General features: G+C 34.4%; 1 protein-coding gene across 2 annotated transcripts in view; it reads left to right on the top strand.

The window, feature by feature from the left end:
* LOC124096545 (cytochrome P450 2C18) overlaps positions 1-18,997 on the top strand; it is a 154,110-nt gene that overhangs the window by 111,253 nt on the left and 23,860 nt on the right. The window contains exons 1-4 of one of the 2 annotated variants that reach the window (XM_046450494.2): positions 8,379-8,578; positions 13,595-13,757; positions 13,920-14,069; positions 17,395-17,555. In XM_046450494.2, the coding sequence (XP_046306450.1) occupies positions 8,411-8,578; positions 13,595-13,757; positions 13,920-14,069; positions 17,395-17,555 (642 nt within the window). In that variant the 5' untranslated portion in view covers positions 8,379-8,410. Of the gene's footprint in view, positions 1-8,378; positions 8,579-13,594; positions 13,758-13,919; positions 14,070-17,394; positions 17,556-18,997 lie in introns of those variants that run through there. The other variant, XM_046450491.2, reaches the window with a different exon arrangement.

Raw genomic sequence — 18,997 nt, 5'->3', positions numbered from 1 at the left:
CTGAATGAGATCTATCCCACACAATTCTTTTTTTTAAATTTCTTTTAGTTGTAATATGTACACAAACTTTTATTTTGTTTATTTATTCTTATGTGTTGCTGAGGATTGAACCCAGTGCCTCACATTTATTACACAAGTGGTCTACCACTGAGCCACAATCCCAGACCCTACAATTAACATTCATGAGAGCTACACAAAGCTCCTAAATTTGCACAATGCATCTTGGTATGTAGCTAAGGAATAAGCTGCATAATGTTGCTAACTCTGTAACCTGTGATAATGAACAATATGTACTAATGATGCCAATGACCTAATGTAACCTATTGATATAAATAAATCTGGCAGCTTGGATGAGGAGCCTTTGCTTTGCCTCTGCACCTTGCTTCCGTCTCCATTTGCTTTCCTTTCAGAGGCATATCATCTCTGAAGAAATAAAGGCTGAAAATTTTAACATTTAAGGAAAGTCATGACTCTACCCATGCTGGAAACTAAACTCCAAGTGGGATAAAACTAAGAGACTCATATCAAGGCATATTTTAAACAAAATTCAAAACCATAGACAGAGACTGTTGAAAGAAGAAAGACAGAAGTGATGCATCACATAAAGTATCTTTCATAAAAGTAACAGTTGGCTTTTCCTCAGAAATGATGGAAGCCATTGATCTGTGGCATTATGGATTTAAAGTGCTGATAGGAAATTTGTCAATGAAGAATTTTCTGCCTGACAACACTATCCTTTCACAATATGTGGGAAATTAAGACATTTCAACATATACCAAAAGATAAGGAAATTCTTCAGAGTACATCCATCATACAAGAAAGGCCAAAACAACTCAACATTCTATTTCTTATGTAATATAGAAATATACCAGAGCAAATCCCACCATCATGTAATCCACAAAAATAGGAGTGTGATTAGAATAAGATTCATTTTATGCTTATATAATTATATTAAAATATGTTCTACTCTTGTATAAATAAAGAGAACCACTAAAATGAGAAAGAAAAGGAAAAAGGATATCTGAAAATAAATTTCTGCAAATTTAAGAAATAATTCTTATGAAGTATTAATTCTACAAAAATATAAATATCAATAGAATTCTAGTTTTGTATTTAACTCTCCTTTTGTTTCTATATTATTTTAAAGCAATAATAATAAATATATGCTATGGACACACAACATATATAATTTGTGACCAAAAGAAGACAAAGGTGAATGTTTTGGGATCAGAGCAGAATAAGTTGTATGCAATTGAAAGCTAACTGAGAATCATTTTAAGTTAGATATTTGTAAATTTAGAATGCTAACAGCAATCCCCATGGTAACTACTAAAATTATAACTTAAAAATCAAATGGGAATAAAAAATCTCAATGTAAACAATGATGATCCAATAAAACTTAAGTCAGTAATAGAAGAAATGAGAAACCAAAAGTATATAGGGTATATAGCATTATAGTAGAACAAGGATTGTCAATATGATTCAGCTCTTGAACTGTAAAAGTATTAAGAACACCGTTAAAAATACAGATATATAAGGAATGTACAATCTATAAGAGACACATTTATATCAAACACAGTTACATTGAAAGTTAAAAAATGGATAATCTGGGCTGGGGATGTGGTTCAAGTGGTAGCACGCTCACCTGGCATGCGTAGGGCACTAGGTTCGATCCTCAACATCACATAAAAATAAAATAAAGATGTTGTGTCCACCGAAAACTAAAAAATAACCATTAAAAATACAGATATCTCTCTCTCTCTCTCTCTCTCTCTCTCTCTCTCTCTCTCTCTCTCCTCTCAAAAAAATGGATAATTTCCCATGCAATTAGTAACCAAATATGGGGATAGTATACTGGTATCACTCAATAGATATCAATAAAAATTTGCTTAGGGGATGGGGTTGTGGCTCAGCAGTAGAGTGTTCACCTAGCACATGCGAGCCCTGGGTTCGATTCTCTGCACCACATAAAAAAAAATAAATAAAATAAAGGTATTGTGTCCAACTACAACTAAAAATAAATATAAAAAATTTTTCTGAAAGGCTGAATGTTCTTTCTGATATACAGGTTCTAACATACATAAGATGGGAGGGGCAGGGAATATAAGTTCATAGGATTAGGGAAAGGGGAATAAATAGAAGAGAGGTGGAATGAATGAATCAGACATAACTTTCCTGTGTTTATATATGAATACACGACCGGTGTAACTCCACATCTTGTCCAACCACAAGCATGGGATCCTAATTAGAATAAGTTATACTCTATGAATATATAATGTCAAAATACACTCTACTGTCATCTATATCTAAAAAGAACAAAGTTTGAAATGAAATTAGACATTTTATATTAGAAATGAGAATATTTTATATTAGAAAAGAGGTGAATTTATGTACAACATACATTATAAGTGTATATGTAACAATCAAGAGATCCAGAAATTATAAAAAGCAAGCATTGATAATTCAAGAGACAAATAGTTGTAAAATAGAAGTGGGGCATTTCCAACACTCAACTTTCAATAAGAAATAGAGCATCTGGACAAACACCAAAAAGAATATGGAAGATTTAAACAGCATCAGATATCAACTATAGCTAACAAACACATCATAACAAGACACTTAATTCTTAACAATTATAGAATCCACATTCTACTCAGATACACAAAGAATGTTCTCCAGGATAAACCATGTGTAGATCATGCATAATTCTCAATTGATTTTAAAATATTAAAGTCATACCTACCAAGTATCTTCTCTGATCACAATGGAATGAAAATAAAAATCAACAACAGAAGGAAATGTGGATGTTAAAGGACATACTCCTGGACAACCAATAGGTTAAAAAAAGAAATCACTAGGAAAACCAGAAAATATTCAGAGATAAATGAAAATAAAATACAACATAAGAGAAGAATATTATGTAGGAAAACCCAGTTCACAGAAGAACATTGAGAACGGTCACTCAATATTAAAAAGGAAGAGGATGTGCAAATTGTATCTCTAAATTTTTGAAAAACCTAGAAATTGGAAATGCTCTCTACAAAGATGATGTTACAGTTTTTAAAGGAACATAGCAATAGGAGTGTATACTTACCACTTTCTCATCTTGCTAGGAAATTGAAGGTTTTTCAAGAATATGGCTGTTCAAGGAATTGAGGCTTGAAGAAATCCTCATACTTGAGTCTATAAAAAATATAAGTAAAAATTTTTAAAAAATAAAAAATAATAAAGAAAATTAGCTGTATTTTTAGTGACATCAGCTCTGTGAGACAATACTGCAATTTGTTTGTCGAGAGCAATGCACTTCATAGAGCTTCCTTGATATTCTGTACAGCAAGTGCTGCTGTCAGACTACACCCTGGTGAGGATGGCCTTGCAGGCAATGCACAGTGTCCTGGACCAGGCATTACATGGTTTAAGACATATTTGGCTTCACTGTTAATTTGTTATATGACATGGAGCAAATAAATTCTCTTTTTTTGTGTGTGCCTCCCTCTCCTCTATTATAAAACAAGGAGATTAGGTGAGGGATGTCTAATTCTTTTTAAGTTCCATGACTCCTTTATAAACTAGTTCATCTGTTTCTCCTGCTATCAGGGAACAGATCCAATAGCATTCATGACGTCTGTCCTGCATGATGATAGTTTCCCAGCCTAGAGAAGTCTGATTCTGATCACTTTCTGCATGAAAGTGACAACTTTAAGAAGAGTGACTACTTCATGGCTTTCTCTGCAGGCAAGCAAGCTCCGTTTTCATCTGTGCATCTGGAGACAAGTGACATGAGGATGGGCTTTGTGTGGAGGCTACTCTGGGCTGTACACATGGCCATTTCTCTGAGGCCAGAGGCACTACTCCCAATGTCCAGATTGTTAGGTTTTTTTTTTCTCACTGGTTTGGATGATCTACCCACCGATTCTGCTTCCTGACCCTGAAAAGATTCCCAGGAGCAACTAGAAGTCCAATTCTACCAAGAATCTTCTCATTTCCCTGAAAAGCCAGTTCAATCAATAGCATCAGTGAGCATTTTATATGTAGCAATTCCACACTGAGATCCAGGGATACAAATGTGACTAAGAAACAGATCTTCCTCCTAAGTGAGAGGAAGATGAATTAACAGGCAATGAAACTGCAGTGTGACCAATGCTATGCTAGAGGCTGCTGTGAGAGCCCAGTGGCAGGAGCTCCTGCCTGGTCTTTCTGAGGTAGGGGATGAGCAGTTAGAGGGTAAGGAAAAAATTTTATTCAGGAAATAATATTTAAGTGTTTTCTCTTAATTTGTAAGGGTCTTTGAAAGAAACAGGTGGCACACACTCAAAAATGTTAAATGAATATTTTAATGAGGAGGCTGTTTTTCAGAGGTGTACACAGGACAAGGAAAGTGGAAAAGTGTAGTAAAGGATTAGGGACTAGCATCAACAAGAAGATTTACCATCCCCGGTTGAAAGGTGCAAGGGACAGTGGGTGTCATTGGAAACCAAATAAACATTTATCCAAGATACAGTGGACGCCTAAAATGCAAAGGTGTGTATTGGTAGATGAATACAGTCACTGCTGCACTGCTGTGGCCCAAGAGGTGAGACTGAAAGAATAATTACTCTAAACTTCTTAAGACCCAGTTCTCTTGATTTCAAACGATCTGCTCCTTGCTTAATGTAGTCCCTAAAAGTCAGTTTTCAGGAAAAAGGTAGACATAAGGAAGGAAGGGAGGAAGGAAGTTAGATTTACACATGAATACATGCCATGGGTTAATCAGCCATTTATTAATATATTCATCCACTCCACCTTTCTTTAATACTTCCCATGTGATAACTCAGAAATAGAATTAAATATATAATCAATTCATCTGTCATTTTTTTTTTTTTTGTAAACAGAGACTGTGCGGGAGAGATTGTACAGTCCTGCATAGAGTTGTATTTAATCCTGATCAACATATTACAGTATTTTACCTCGAAATCTCTGGTTGATCCAAAAGACACTGACACCACCCCACCTGCAGTTGGGCTAGGCTCTATACCACCCTTCTATGAGCTCCGTTTCATGCCAGTCTGAAGAAAGATTACCAGTTTTCTGAAGGAGACCCTGCAGTCATCTGAACAAGTGCTTTTTGTTGTTATCATCATTGTTGCTGGATTTTTTTTTCCTGACTAGTATGTCAATCATTCTGCACCCTTTAATGGCAAGAATACCAAACATGAGCTCTTTGTCTATTAATTTTGCCCACAGTTTGAGATCCAGTTCAAATTTGTCTGCATGGAAGAAATCTTACTATTGTATATCCAATAAAATTCTTCTTGTAACACAGTCCTAAGGTCATAAACCACATATAACTTGCAGTGCCTACCAAACAGAAAGCACCTTATAAATTTAATATTTTGTTTTAGTCAAATTAACAATCAGAGATTATTCTATGGCTTTACAATTATTTAAAAAAATGTGAAATTTGCCCAACTTGAAGTAGGCCAGATGAGGCCAGACATGGAAGAAGAGCAGGAAGCAGATTTATTGTCCGCAGCCAGGTTCAAAAGGTGGGCATTTTGCCTCTATCAAATCATCCCTGAGTCATGAAGCAAGTTAGTTTTTGCTTGCCCTGGAGAAACAGTTCATTGTGTCCTGGGTTTATGCAAATTCTAAAAGTCAAAAAAGTCAAACTTTTCTGACCCCCATTTTGAAGAGTATTATACTGGCCTTTTAGAATGCATTTAGAGGGATGCCCTTCCTTTCCATTATTTGTAATTTTTTGACAAAAAGATGTTCTCAATTTTTCTATGACATTTTGATATAATTGAGCAGTGAAGCAATTCTATCCTTATCATAAGATCGGAAAATATTTTATTATTAATTTCATGTTACTACCAACGGCTAGTCTGTTTATGGTTTTCATATCTCAGCTCACTTATGGTATGTTATATGTGTCCATAAACTTAACCATTTCTATTAGATTTTCCATTGGTTGATTTATAATTTTGAATTTTACAAATGATCTTTTTATTTCTGTGATATCAATTGTAAGGTCTATTTTTATCTCAAATTTTATTTGTTTTTTTATTTTCTTTTTTATTCTTAGACTAGCTAACAAATTTTTTCTTTCTTCTCATAAAAAAATCTTTCATTTATCTTTTGCAGTTTTTAAGTCTCTCACTTATTTCTGCTCTGACCTTTGTTATTTCTTTCCTTCTGTTAATTTTGGGTTTATTTTCCTCTTGCTGTACATGGTCCTTTAGATGCATAATTAGATAAATGTTTGAAATTGAATTTTGTATCATAGCAGTTCATTGCTATAAAATTCCTTCTTAATATTACTGTTGCTATATGCTATATTTTGGTATGTGGTGTGCTTCTGTCTTTCTATAAAAAGAGAAAAGTTCAGGAAGGGCATCATGGAATGAAGGATGGGAATAGAAAAGTTCATCTCATAGATAAAAAAGCGAATGATTTGAAAAAAATCATATTAATTTTATCCAAAATAAGAAAGTGTGGTTCTATTAGTATTTAGAGTCTGATAGCCATATTGGATTACATGTCACTCCCCTGTGAGTCACACAACAAATTGCTACTTCCCTTTGACATGGATAGCATTCATCAAGACTTGAGTTATGCAAGTTCTAAAGGTTAAAAAATAAAAGATTTATGACCCAATAGTTTAAACAATGAATGTTGGAATTATTAAGTCACTGAGCATTTCAAGTCACTGATTAGTGTAATCATGGAAGACTACATAATAATATATACTCAGTAAATACTGAACTTTTTTGAATTGTATGCTTTGCTTCAGGGAAGACTTTGAGACTGGAGGCATTTGAGTTCCAGCTTCAGTTCTACCACCTACCATCTATGCACCCTTAGCCAAGGCATTGAATCTCTGACCCAGCTTCCCCGTTGTAAAATGGGAATAATTTTACTTTAGTTAAAAGTAATTTTAAAAAATCAAAATTGATATATGTGAGAAAGTACATGTTAATTTTGAGATTACCTGTATACATGAGCATTATGTAACTGGGGTCTTGACAGCAATTTTCCTTACTAAATAGATTATAAATAACAATGCTCTCCAAATTAAAATAAATACAATGGTATTTTTATAGGACACATATTTATTTGTACAGCATTATCATTAGGAATCTAGTAGTTTACATCAATCCAATGACATGCAATTCACAACTACCAAATAAAGTCTCATATTCCAATTTCATATTGTTTCTTTTGTGCTGGGAGTCTGTTTGGTATACTGTCTGCTTCCTGTTCACCTCTAAAGCACATGCCTGCTTTTCTGTCCCCAATATTATTGCTTATGATCTGATATTTTTCATCCCATTACATTCGATACTAAACAGCAATAGAAGCAGTCCCATCTGGAAGAGGGGAGAGATTGGCAGAGCCATAGTTTCTCAAGCCTCCCTCTTCAGTTCTCTTAGATTGTCTCTTCCTCAGTTCTGCTGAGTAAGTTTTACCTCTGCACTAATGGAGGGGGAGAAGCTGTTATGAGCCTCTTTCTTTTGTGGAATCTATGACCCATTTATCCTTGGAGTGAAATAATGAGTATTGATTTGAAGGGAAGCTTGTTGGTCTATGAACAGAGTCAGTGTGGCGTTTGCTTTACTCTTCTAAGGTGGCTTTGGAAGTAGCTCTGATGTAAGCCATAGCACCCATTATGGGCATTGGAACTCATTCAAATTCCAGTTTTGACCCCTGTCAATTCCAGTTCTGACCCCTGTCTTTCCCCATTTGTCAAATAAAAAATAATAATCTCTGCCCTTTGCTCCCCAGGATTTGGGGAGTGTTGGGGTGATAAATAGCAAATGTTCTATAAATGTATTTAATTATGTCATGATGTATGTTTGTTATTTCAAAATGTTTAGATTGTACTACCCAGTTTAGGCTTAGGCACTTGTGATGTTAGGTCAACATTTTAAAATATTTAAGAGGTTTGATTTTCAAAGACAAACTATCTTAATTTTTTTGATGAAATATCATAAGTTTAATAATTTTATGTAAAAGTCAGAGATACACTTATTTTCCCCCAAGTCACGAATTTCCAACCAGCATGTTGAGCAATGTTTTGGATAAAATGCTTTATTTTTTTCTTAATCCTAGCTGCACATGGGTACCACCATAGGTTGTGTGCTTGTGTGTTTGTTTTCTTTCTTTTTTTTTTAATGCCTATTCTGTTATCTCAGAATTGCTGAACTAGATTGTCTTGATTAGAGGTTTGGAAAGGAGAGCAAGAGTCAATAATAGTTTGTTTTTATCCTTATCAGGGGACCTATGTACAATCAGAAGGGATTGTAACTTATCTAGTTTATTGGTTCAGCAGTTTGTGTCAATAGGACACATTCTGATTAACTTGGAGCACTATAAAAGCTTTACATTGACTGCAAGCTCAGAGCTGTCAAAGTAAAAGAAGGAAGCATCAATGGATCTTGTTGTGGTCCTGGTGCTCAGTCTCTCTTGTATTCTTCTCCTCTCACTATGGAGACAGAGATCTGGGAGAGGGAGACTCCCGCCAGGACCCATGCCTCTCCCAATTCTTGGGAATATCCTACAGATAGACACTAAAAACATCAGCAAATCCTTAACCAATGTAAGTATGTTGATGCTTATCCAGTGGCTTGCAAATTGTAAATAAATTAATCCTTCGGTTTAAATATATATATGGACAAGCAAGTTATTAAAAGAGAATATTGAAAGACGAATACTCTCTATTGATTATGATGTTTCCATTGCTTTTTATAGTTTTCCTTGTTAGATGTAATGAAACAATACATCAGGAATAAAAGAACCATTTACATTTAATATTTAATGGCAATATTAAAGTGGCAAAAGTCTGGAATAAATTTCCCTGTTTCATAATCAATTACTGTGATTTTCTATTTGCTGCATAATCTAATTTCCATAATCCTTATGGTTTTGAGTGAATTTTTATTTGTTTATGTCTTTCATCTCCAATTCTGACTAGATTGTTTTTTATGTGTCTATGTCTTTATTGAAATGCTCTTTCAACTGAGTTTTCTCTCTTAATTCTTTCCTTAGGACTTCCTATAGTTTATTGAAAATTTTTATAATCAGTTTTTTATCATTTTTCTCTGGAATTTTATGCTCTTTCATATCAGTGGGATTTTTTGCTGGGGCATTGTAAATTAAGGAGGAAGACTTGTTTGTCTATTTTGTCAAGTTTTCAGAGGCCTTGTACTTTTATTTCACTTGAGATGGATCCATTTTCCATTTTAAACCTATGAACTTTTGTGTGTAGCTACATTTTGGGAAGGCAGTTCTCTGTGTTTTGGATATATGAGTACGTTCATGGGTATGACCTGAGGTACCCCTGTGGTTGATCTTCCTTGGGGCCTGGTTGTTGGTTTGATGTTTTTTTCTCCTCAATTCTATGTGTTGAAGTAATGTTGATGCTGAGGTTGGCTAGAGCATGGGTGGGGTGAGATTCTTTGTTACTGGGCTGAGTTGTGAGTATTGCTTGGGAGCAGGATATCTACTCTGTGAACCTAAGGTGACCCACTCACTCTCCAACTGCACTTTGAGGAAGTGCTGAGCAAGAAATAGCACTATTGTTACCAATAGATATATAGCCTTAAGACAAATGTTCAGTATCTATTTTGACATCTGTAACACTAATTTCCACCTACAGAGGAATGGTGGGATCAACAATACAAACTGTGAGCAAGATTAGTCGTTAGGTATCAGGGGTCTAGTACATTACCAGCTGTGTTAATAGTCATAACAACATGAATGAGGTACAAATTGCATAAAGCATATAATTTTATTTTTTAGTGAAATTACAGTTTCTTATGTGAAGATAAAATAGGTTAGAAAGAAGAAAGTTTGAAATGTTTTAAAAAGTGAAGCCTGGAGAGACAGTATATAGATCACAAATGTTGACTATAAAGAGGGAGAAATAAAGAATTAACTGTAAGTAGTCTACAAATTAAAAAAGAAGAAGAAGGAACAGGAAAATTTGAGTATTATTAGGAGAAGAAAGTGAAGAAGGGGCAATAAAAAGGACAAAAACCAAGGTATAGAAAATAAGTAAATGTAAAATCAAAACAATTCAAACCTATATATGAATACATCCCTCCTCTGTGAAACCAAAGCTAAATAATAAACAGGTACAGAAAAAAAGCAGTTAAAGTGAGATCAAAATTATGTGTATACATATATTAAACCTACTCATACTATGAGAACACACATGCCCATACACACCCCCAAACATAATTCTCACACAATGGAAAAAAGTAAAAAATAATAAATTACAGTGAAATGATATTTGAAAAAAAATTAATTTGTTTAATTAGTTACACATGACAGTAAAATGCCTTTTGACATGACAGTAGTGTGTATTTTGACTTATTATACATACATGCATTCCAATTAGAATACCATTCTTCAGGTTGTACATAATGTGGAGTTACACTGGTTGCATATTCATTTATGAGCAAAGGAAAATTATGTCTGCTTCATCCTACTGCCTTTTCTATTCCCATCCACTCTCCCTGCACTTCATTCCTCTTTGTCTAATCCAGTGAACTTCTATTCCTCCCCTCCCTACTCTTCCTTGTTGTGGGTTAGTGTATACATGTGAAAAAAAATAAATACAAAAGTGAGGTTAAATCATGCTAAAAATAATTATGCATACCAAATGAAACAATGTACAAATAGAAAAGACCCTATAGAAGGAAAAATATATTATCCAAAATGTAGAAGGAAGTAAAAATCAAAATCAGACAAAATTAAACTAAAAAACTTTACAACTAAACTTATTAAATATGGCAAAGAGGAAAATGGATAAAACTGGAGACCATCATGCTAAATGAAATAGGCCAGGTCCACAAAGTGAAGGATTGAATGTTTTCTGTGATATATGGAAGCTAGACCAAAAGAATGGGCAAAAGTTAGAAGGGTAGATTCCACAAAAATAGAAGAAATTAATGGAGTAGAAAAAAAGGGATTGAGTAGAGAGAGGAGATATGGCAAAATTGAAGAACTATGCAATGAATCTGACAAAAATTGCTATGGACATATATGAATGTATTACAATGAATATACCTTTGTGCGTATTCCCAAGGCTCTAATTAAAAAAACACTAAAAATAATATAAGAAACATCAGTAGAGTAGAGAAAAGGGAAAAGGAGTAGGGAGAAAGGAGGGAAAGGAGAAGCAATGGGGACTGAATTAGAATACATTCTATTCCATGCTTGCAGAATAACATCAAAATAAGCATAATTAAATTAAAAGAAAGGAGCTTCAGTATTATTTAGAACTAAAATCAATTAATAAAAAGTGGACGAAGAATATTAATAGATATGTTTTTTCAAAAAGCATGCAAATTTCCAAGAGGATATGAAAAGAAGCTCATATTACTTATCATCAGGAAAATGCAATTCAGAATTACAATATTATGGTTTGGATGTGAAGCATCCCCCAAAAGCTCACATGTGAGACAATGCAAGAAGGATTGTAAAAGAAATTATTGGGTTATAACCTTAAGGGCAATCAATGTTTACTCCCTGATGGGATTAACTGAGTGGTAGCTGGAGGCAGGTGGGTTAGATTGGAGAAAGAGGTACATTGGGAGCATGAATATGGGGTATATATTTGTATCTGGCAAGTGGAAATTCTCTCTCTCTCTCTTTCCAGCTCTCTCTCTCTCTCTCTCTCTCTCTCTCTCTTTCTCGCTCTCTTTCTCTGCTTCCTGATCACCAAATGAGTTGTTTCCCTCAGCCACACTCTTCCACCATGATCTTCTCCCTCAACTTCAGCCCCAAGGAATGTGTGGGCCTTCTATGGGTAAAACCTCTGAAATCCTGAGCCTTCAAACTTTTTCTCCTCTACAGTTGTTCTGGTAGGGTTTTTTTCAGTGACGTCAGTGAAAAACCACCTGTTAGGATTGCTGTTATCAAAGTCAAAATACAGCAAGTGTTAGCAAAGAGAAGAGGGAAATCTTGCTCAGAGGTGCTGGGAATGTAAATTGATACAGCCATTACAGAAATTATTATATTTGAGCTTCCACAAAATGTTGAAAAATAGAGCTACCTTATGATCCAGTAGCCCCACATCTTAGAATGTATTCAAAGAGATGAAATCAGTATGTCCAAAAGATATCCACACACCATATTCACTATAGCATTATCTTCAATAGTCAAGAAATGACACCAACCTAAGCCTCAACTGGTCACTGAATGCATAAATCAAATGTGATTTATACATAAAATAAAATCTTATTTAGTCTTAAAAATTACCTACAATTGACCCCAACATAGACTCAGCATAGAGGCCTTTATGATGAGGGAAGTAGCCATACAGAAAGACCTCCACTACATAATCTCACTTACACATACATTCTTACAAAACAAAGCAAAAATCCTAAAACTCATGGTAATAGAGACTAGAATGGTGATTATTGGGGGCTGAGAGGTGAGAGAAAATGTGAGATGTTGGTCCAAGGGCACAATATTCAGTTACAAAGTGAATAAGCACTGGAGACCTAAGGCACAGCATACTGACTGCAGTAAATAATAATGCATGTTACACCTGAAATTAGTTGACATGTTTTCATCACACACACATGAAAATGTTAACACTGAGGTGATATATATATATATATATATATATATATATATATATATATATCAATTAGCTTGGCTGTAGCAATCAATTTGCAATGTCTACATAAATCAAGATATCCTTGTATATATATATATATACATATATATATATATATATATATATATATATATATATATATATATATATATATAGTACCTCAATAAGGCTGTTAATTTAAAAAGTTTTTAAAAAAACAACTATGGGCTGAGAACCAAAATAAGAGAGTGAGGGAAAGAATTGACTTTTCAGAATCTACTGGATGGTAACATAATCCTTGTGGGTTTTGCACAAACCTTCATTCTGTACCCTATGAATTATCAGGTGAAAGAAATTGTTCTTGTATGAGATGCTGCATGGCCTGGTGTTGCCTCCCTAGTATTCACTCTCTTGCTGTGATAGTGATAGCTGTGGTCTCAACCTATAAGTCTTAAGATCATCTGGGGTTTTAAAATATAGACTGCCAGTACTCATTGTGGGCTTACTGAGTCAAAATCTCTATGACACAAGTCCTGAGAGTGACCCAGAAGAAAACAGCTAAGTGTTGGTATAAAGGTGGATAAGCACTGGGGTTTGATAAATTGTTTAGCATCAGAAGTTGAAAAATAAAGATATAAATTTGGGTTTTCTGTTTATTAAAAATGATATGCTACAAATGAGTTTGTGTGACTCTCTGACTTCATTTTCTTTGCAGGTAAAACAGGACAAATAAGTCCTCTAGATGCATTGATGTGAGGATTATTTATAGTGTAAATATCAATTGCTTGAATGGGTATGGCAGATCATACACCATACATAAGTGCCAGCTATGATTGCCATCACATTTGTTAGTACAATTCAGAAATATCTGAAGATTCTTATGGCACTGTAATATATAACAAATATAATGAGACTAATCTGAATAACAGTTTGAAACATTCTGAACATGTAGATCAAATGCTGATCTTCTTCAGCTAATATCTGCATTTTCTTTCTCCTTTCCAGTTGTCAAAAGTCTATGGCCCTGTTTTCACTTTGTATTTGGGTACGAGGCCCACTGTGGTGTTGCATGGATATGAAGCTGTGAAGGAAGCCCTGATTGATCGTGGGGAAGTATTTTCTGGAAGAGGCAGTTTGCCTCTGGTTGATAGAGTTTCTAAAGGACTTGGTAAGTGTGCATGCATGTGAGGTGGCTGAGAAATGGTCACGGGGAGGAGGAAAATATAGAAGAGAAAGCCAGGTTGAGCTTGACCATTTCTATGGGTGCCACTTATCAACTTCCTCTACCTCGCCTGGGATATCCTCCTGGATTCCGCTCTCCCTTATTTAGGAATCATTTTAACTACTGGAAGCAGATGGAAAGTGATGAGGCGCTTCTCAGTCATGACTCTGAGGAATTTTGGGATGGGAAAGAGGAGCATTGAAGACCGAGTTCAAGAGGAAGCCCGCTGCCTTGTGGAGGAGTTGAGGAAAACCAAGTGTGAGTGATTTGTTATATCACAGTCTCTTTTGCTTTCTGACTTCATGCATGATGTTTTCCAAGGCCAGTACCTAGTAATTATACTAATCTCTGGTTTTACATTATTTGTATATGTACTGAAAAGTCTCAATAATCATGATTATGCTAAATACTTACCTCTCTGTGTCTTTTCTGTTGACCCATGAAGTGTTTTTCACATTGTCTCTGATTTTCAGCTTGGATTCAGATTGCTCTGTTGTCAAATTTGTCTTCCAAATTAACAAAAAAAGCAAGACTAAAAATCAGACTTTAACAGTGAGTGATATAGAAAAGAAATTGCCAGTCTTCCCTAATTACCGTCTAACTCCATAGCTAAAAGGGACCTTTGTTCTGAAAGCTTAGAACACTGGAACATTTACCTCATGTGTCAGAGGAGTATATAACTTGAAAGCTTTGCTCGTGCCCAATGGTCTATGCTAACTTTGTATCATTTTTTTATTTGGTTTTTTAATTATTCTATTGTATTTTTATTGACATGTAATCAGTCCATATTAAGAAGGGTCACTATGATATTTTTACATATGAATGCAGCATATAACATTTAAAATCCATCCCCTCCACCTCTCTATCCTTCTCACCACCAGCATATAAACTTCCCCATTTCCAGTAATCACTCTTGTACCTTCAGGTTCACATTCATTTTAGCTTCCCCACATGAGAGAGACCATGCAATACTTGACTTTCTGTTTCTGACCTCTTACCATAAGGTCCCCCAGTTCTCTCCTCTTTGCTGCAAATGGCAAGATTTCTTTCTTCTTTATGACTGAATACAAATACATTGTGTATATGTAACAGACCTTCTTTTTCACTCATCTGTTGATATAAACATACTTTAATATAATCTTAGTTATTAGAGTGTCATAATTTTCCTGAACATGCAGGAATCTATGTTGTATGTTGATTTCATTTCTTTCATCCATGTACCAGAACTTGGATCATATGGAAGATCTGTTTATGTTTGAGGAAACTCCATACTGTTTTTTTTTAAAATAATGGCTATCCTAATGTACATTCCCACCAACAATATAATGTGCACTTTTTCTACATACCTCTCCAATATTTGTTATTTGGTGTTGTGGTGGTGGTAATTTGTGTTTCTTATTTTTCTTTTTGTGTTTGGATGATAGCCATTCTAACAAGGGTAAAATAATATCTCTTGTTAGTTTTGACTTGCATTTTCTTGATGGCTAATAATATTGAGCATTTTTAAAATGTATTTATTGGTCAGTTGCATATCTTCTATTGAGAAATGCCTATTAAGATTATTTGCCCATTTTTAATTGTATTACTTGGAGTTTGTTAAGTTTTTATTTCCTTGTATATTGTCAATTTTAATCCTCTGTTAGATGAATATTTGGCAAATATTATCTCCCATTCTGTAGCATGTCTCTTTAGTCTATTGACTGTTGTTTAAGAGCTTTTTAATTTCATGTAATCTATTTGCCTATTTTGCTTATAGGATCATGTAAAAAAAAACATCACTTGTATCCATGTTGAGGTGTTTTCCCTATGTTTTCTTCTAGTTTATTTTGGGGTTCAGGTCTTATAGTAAGGTCTCTGAACCATTTTGATTAATTTTGTACAGATGAGTGATAAGGGTCAAGTTGCAATTTTCTGCATGCTACATTTATATAAGTTTTGGTAACTTTGTTGAGAATCAGTTGAGTGTAGATGCATGTGTTTTTCACCCCCTGGGATATCCTTTCTCTTCCATTGTTCTGTTTGCCTATTTTGATGCCATTGCCAAGCTGTTTTGCTTATGGTGGTTCTTTAGTGGGCCTTCAAGTAAGGCATTGTCCTGCCTCCAGCTTTGCTCCTTTGCTCAAGATTGTCTTGACTGTTTGGATTCTTTTGTGCTTCCACGTGAATTTTAGGATGGTTTCTTCTGGTTCTGTGAAGAACTTCTTTGGTATTATTATGGGAATTGAATTGAGCCTGAAAATTGATTTGGATAGAATGATCCTTTTAATTATGTTAAATCTTCAATTACTGAACATGGGAGATTCTCTCTCTCTCTCTCTCTCTCTCTCTCTCTCTCTCTCTCTCTCTCTCTCGTATATGTGTGTGTGTGTGTGTGTGTCTTCTTCAATTTCTTTTTGTAATATCCATTGTAGAGGTTTTTCACTTCCTTGGTTAATCTTTTTTAATCAAGTAAACTTTAAATCTGTAGTTTTGATATTGGATACTTAAAAAAATAAAAATTATTGTACACCTATTCGTAATTTCTTTTTTATAGAGCCCCCCCAAAAAGAACATTTTCCTACTTTAATTTTTAAATTTTTACTACTTTAGTTTCTTCACCCGTAAAATGACAGCCATCATTAAAATTAGCTAAACTATATTGTTCTACTGGTGACTATATGAATCAGAGAAATTATCAATAAGGTCACAGGGGCAGGATGGCCAAATAAATTAGATTTTGAGGCAATTGAAGATGACAGGGTCTATTTCCTAATATCGAAAAACTTCCCTCTCAATTTTTCTCTCTGTCTCTCTCAAATTCTGTTTATGAACTTAACCTCTGTGTTACCTCAAATTTACTTTGAAATAAAAATTTGTCACTTTTATGTTTATAAATGCATATCATTGTTTATGTATGTTTGCCTTTTTTTCTCATAAAACTTGAATATATTCTGCTTATATTCATTTGTTCCACAAATATAAATATTTGTACATAGTTACTCTCTATTTGGTCTTTATCTATGCTGGTTTTACATGGGTCTTTCAGTGGTCACCATCATATGAAAGATTCATGTGTAAAACCAGCACAGGTAAAGACTGTGTGTGTGTGTGTGTGTGTGTGTGTGTGTAGAGAGAGAGAGAGAGAGGTAAATTTTATATATATATATATATATATATATATATATATATATATATTTACAATGACCATCCCTAACTTCTTTTGCTTTCTATATAATTCCTAATTATGCACAGGTTTAATGACAAATATGATTCTTCACTGAAATTGAATTAATAGAGGTTTTTAAAGTGATCTTTTAAAATGTTTTCCAAATAAGTGTAACTTTGGGTTAGAATGGCTTAAAAACATGGTAGATTTGAATGGAGCATTTCCTAACCATTATTAAAGTGGCTAGAAGGTAAAAGGCAATTTGAGACTAAAGTAAAAGTGATAATGTTTTAGGATGCTGAATATTTTCATGTCAAGGGATCCTCTAAGTAGATATTGTTTAGAGTTTCTACAATTACCTTTCCCTGTTATCTCAAAGAGAAATATATCTTTTTTTGTATTTTTTAATGATAATTTTTAACATTTCCACTTCTTTAGCCTCACCCTGTGATCCTACTTTTCTCCTGGGCTGTGCTCCCTGCAATGTGATCTGCTCCATTGTCTTCCATAATCGTTTTGATTATAAAGATAAGGATTTTCTAAACTTAATGAGGAAATTAAATGAAAATGTGCAGATCCTGAGCTCCCCATGGATCCAGGTGAGACAATATCCTACCCCTTCTTCCTGAGAAAACATATATGGTCTTCACTCTGCCAAGTCAAAACTTCTAGTGGTCCAAGCAGTAAAGTGAGTCTAGACACCACAATCTAACCCAGAGTTTGGTGTCATGTAGTGAGCATCAGGAAAATATGACTGAGTCCTTCACTTTATGCACAGGAAAATGAATTTCCACATGTAGAGATGACATGCAAACCTATTGGCTTTCTGGCCAGTGCTTTCCCTAATACCCCATAAAGCCTAATATTTATAATGTACTTTGGTGACTATAATGGAGTACAAATGACTACAATCATGTCACTCAGTGGACATCTAGAACCCTGTGGAGAACTTATCATTCACAAGGTCTGTACTCCAATCACCACTTAGAAATTTCATCACTTTGCTTGGCAAAAATACAGTTATCTGATTCTTGTTAAAGGATCCAAAACATATGTTGGAGAAAAAGATAGCCTTTTTAACAAATTGTGCTGGGAAAGTTGGAAATCCATATGTGACAGAATTAAATTGAACCCCTATCTCTCACCCTGCACAAAACCAAACTCAAAGTGGATCAAGGACCTAAGCATTAAACCAGAGCCCTGTACCTATTACAAGAAAAAGTAGGCCCAACTCTATAATATTGGCTTATGAACTGCCTTCTTCAACAAACTCCTAAAGCACAGGATGTAAAATCAAGACTCAATAAATGGAATGGGATCAAACTAAAAACTTCTTCACAGCAAACAATCAAAAATGTAGAGAGAGTCCCTACAGAATGGGAGAAAATCTTTGCCACCTGCACCTCAGACAGAACATTAATTCCAGGATATACAAAGAACTCAAAAAACAACACCAAAATACCAAATAAGCCAGTAAATAAGTGGGCAAAGGAACTAAACAGACACTATTCCAAGGAAGAAAAATGAATGTTCAACAAATATATGAAAACATGTTCAACATCTGTAGCAATTATGAAATGCAAATTAAAACTACACTGATATTTCATCCTACTTCAGTCAGAATGACAATTATCAAGAGTACAAGTAACAATAAATGTTGGCAAAAATATGGGGAAAAGGGTACACTCATACGTTGTTGGTGAGACTGCAAATTGGTGCAGCCATCATGGAAAGCAGTATGGAGAATTCTCAGAAAACTATTAATGAAGCAGCAATTTTACCCAGTTTTCCACTCCTCCGCACGTGTGTGTGTGTGTGTATAAATATCCTAAATGAAGGTATTTCTTTTGTGTGTATGTGTTGCATGTCTAGGGTTGATTGTTTTTATTGGTTCTTTTTAGTTATACATGATAACAGAATTCATTTTGACAGAATTATAACAGCATGGAATATAATTTTCACACACACACACATGATTTGATATCACCACACTACAGTGACACAGCACAAGAATGATTATTGAAGCACAATAACTAAGCTA

This window comes from Marmota monax, unplaced genomic scaffold, assembly GCF_021218885.2.
Source record: "Marmota monax isolate L192 unplaced genomic scaffold, Marmota_monax_Labrador192_F-V1.1 WCK01_AAM20220418_F8-fsc00004, whole genome shotgun sequence".
Taxonomy (NCBI): Eukaryota; Metazoa; Chordata; class Mammalia; order Rodentia; family Sciuridae; genus Marmota; species Marmota monax.
Note: the sequence above shows the minus strand (reverse complement) of the source record. Positions and strands in the feature narration are given on the sequence as shown.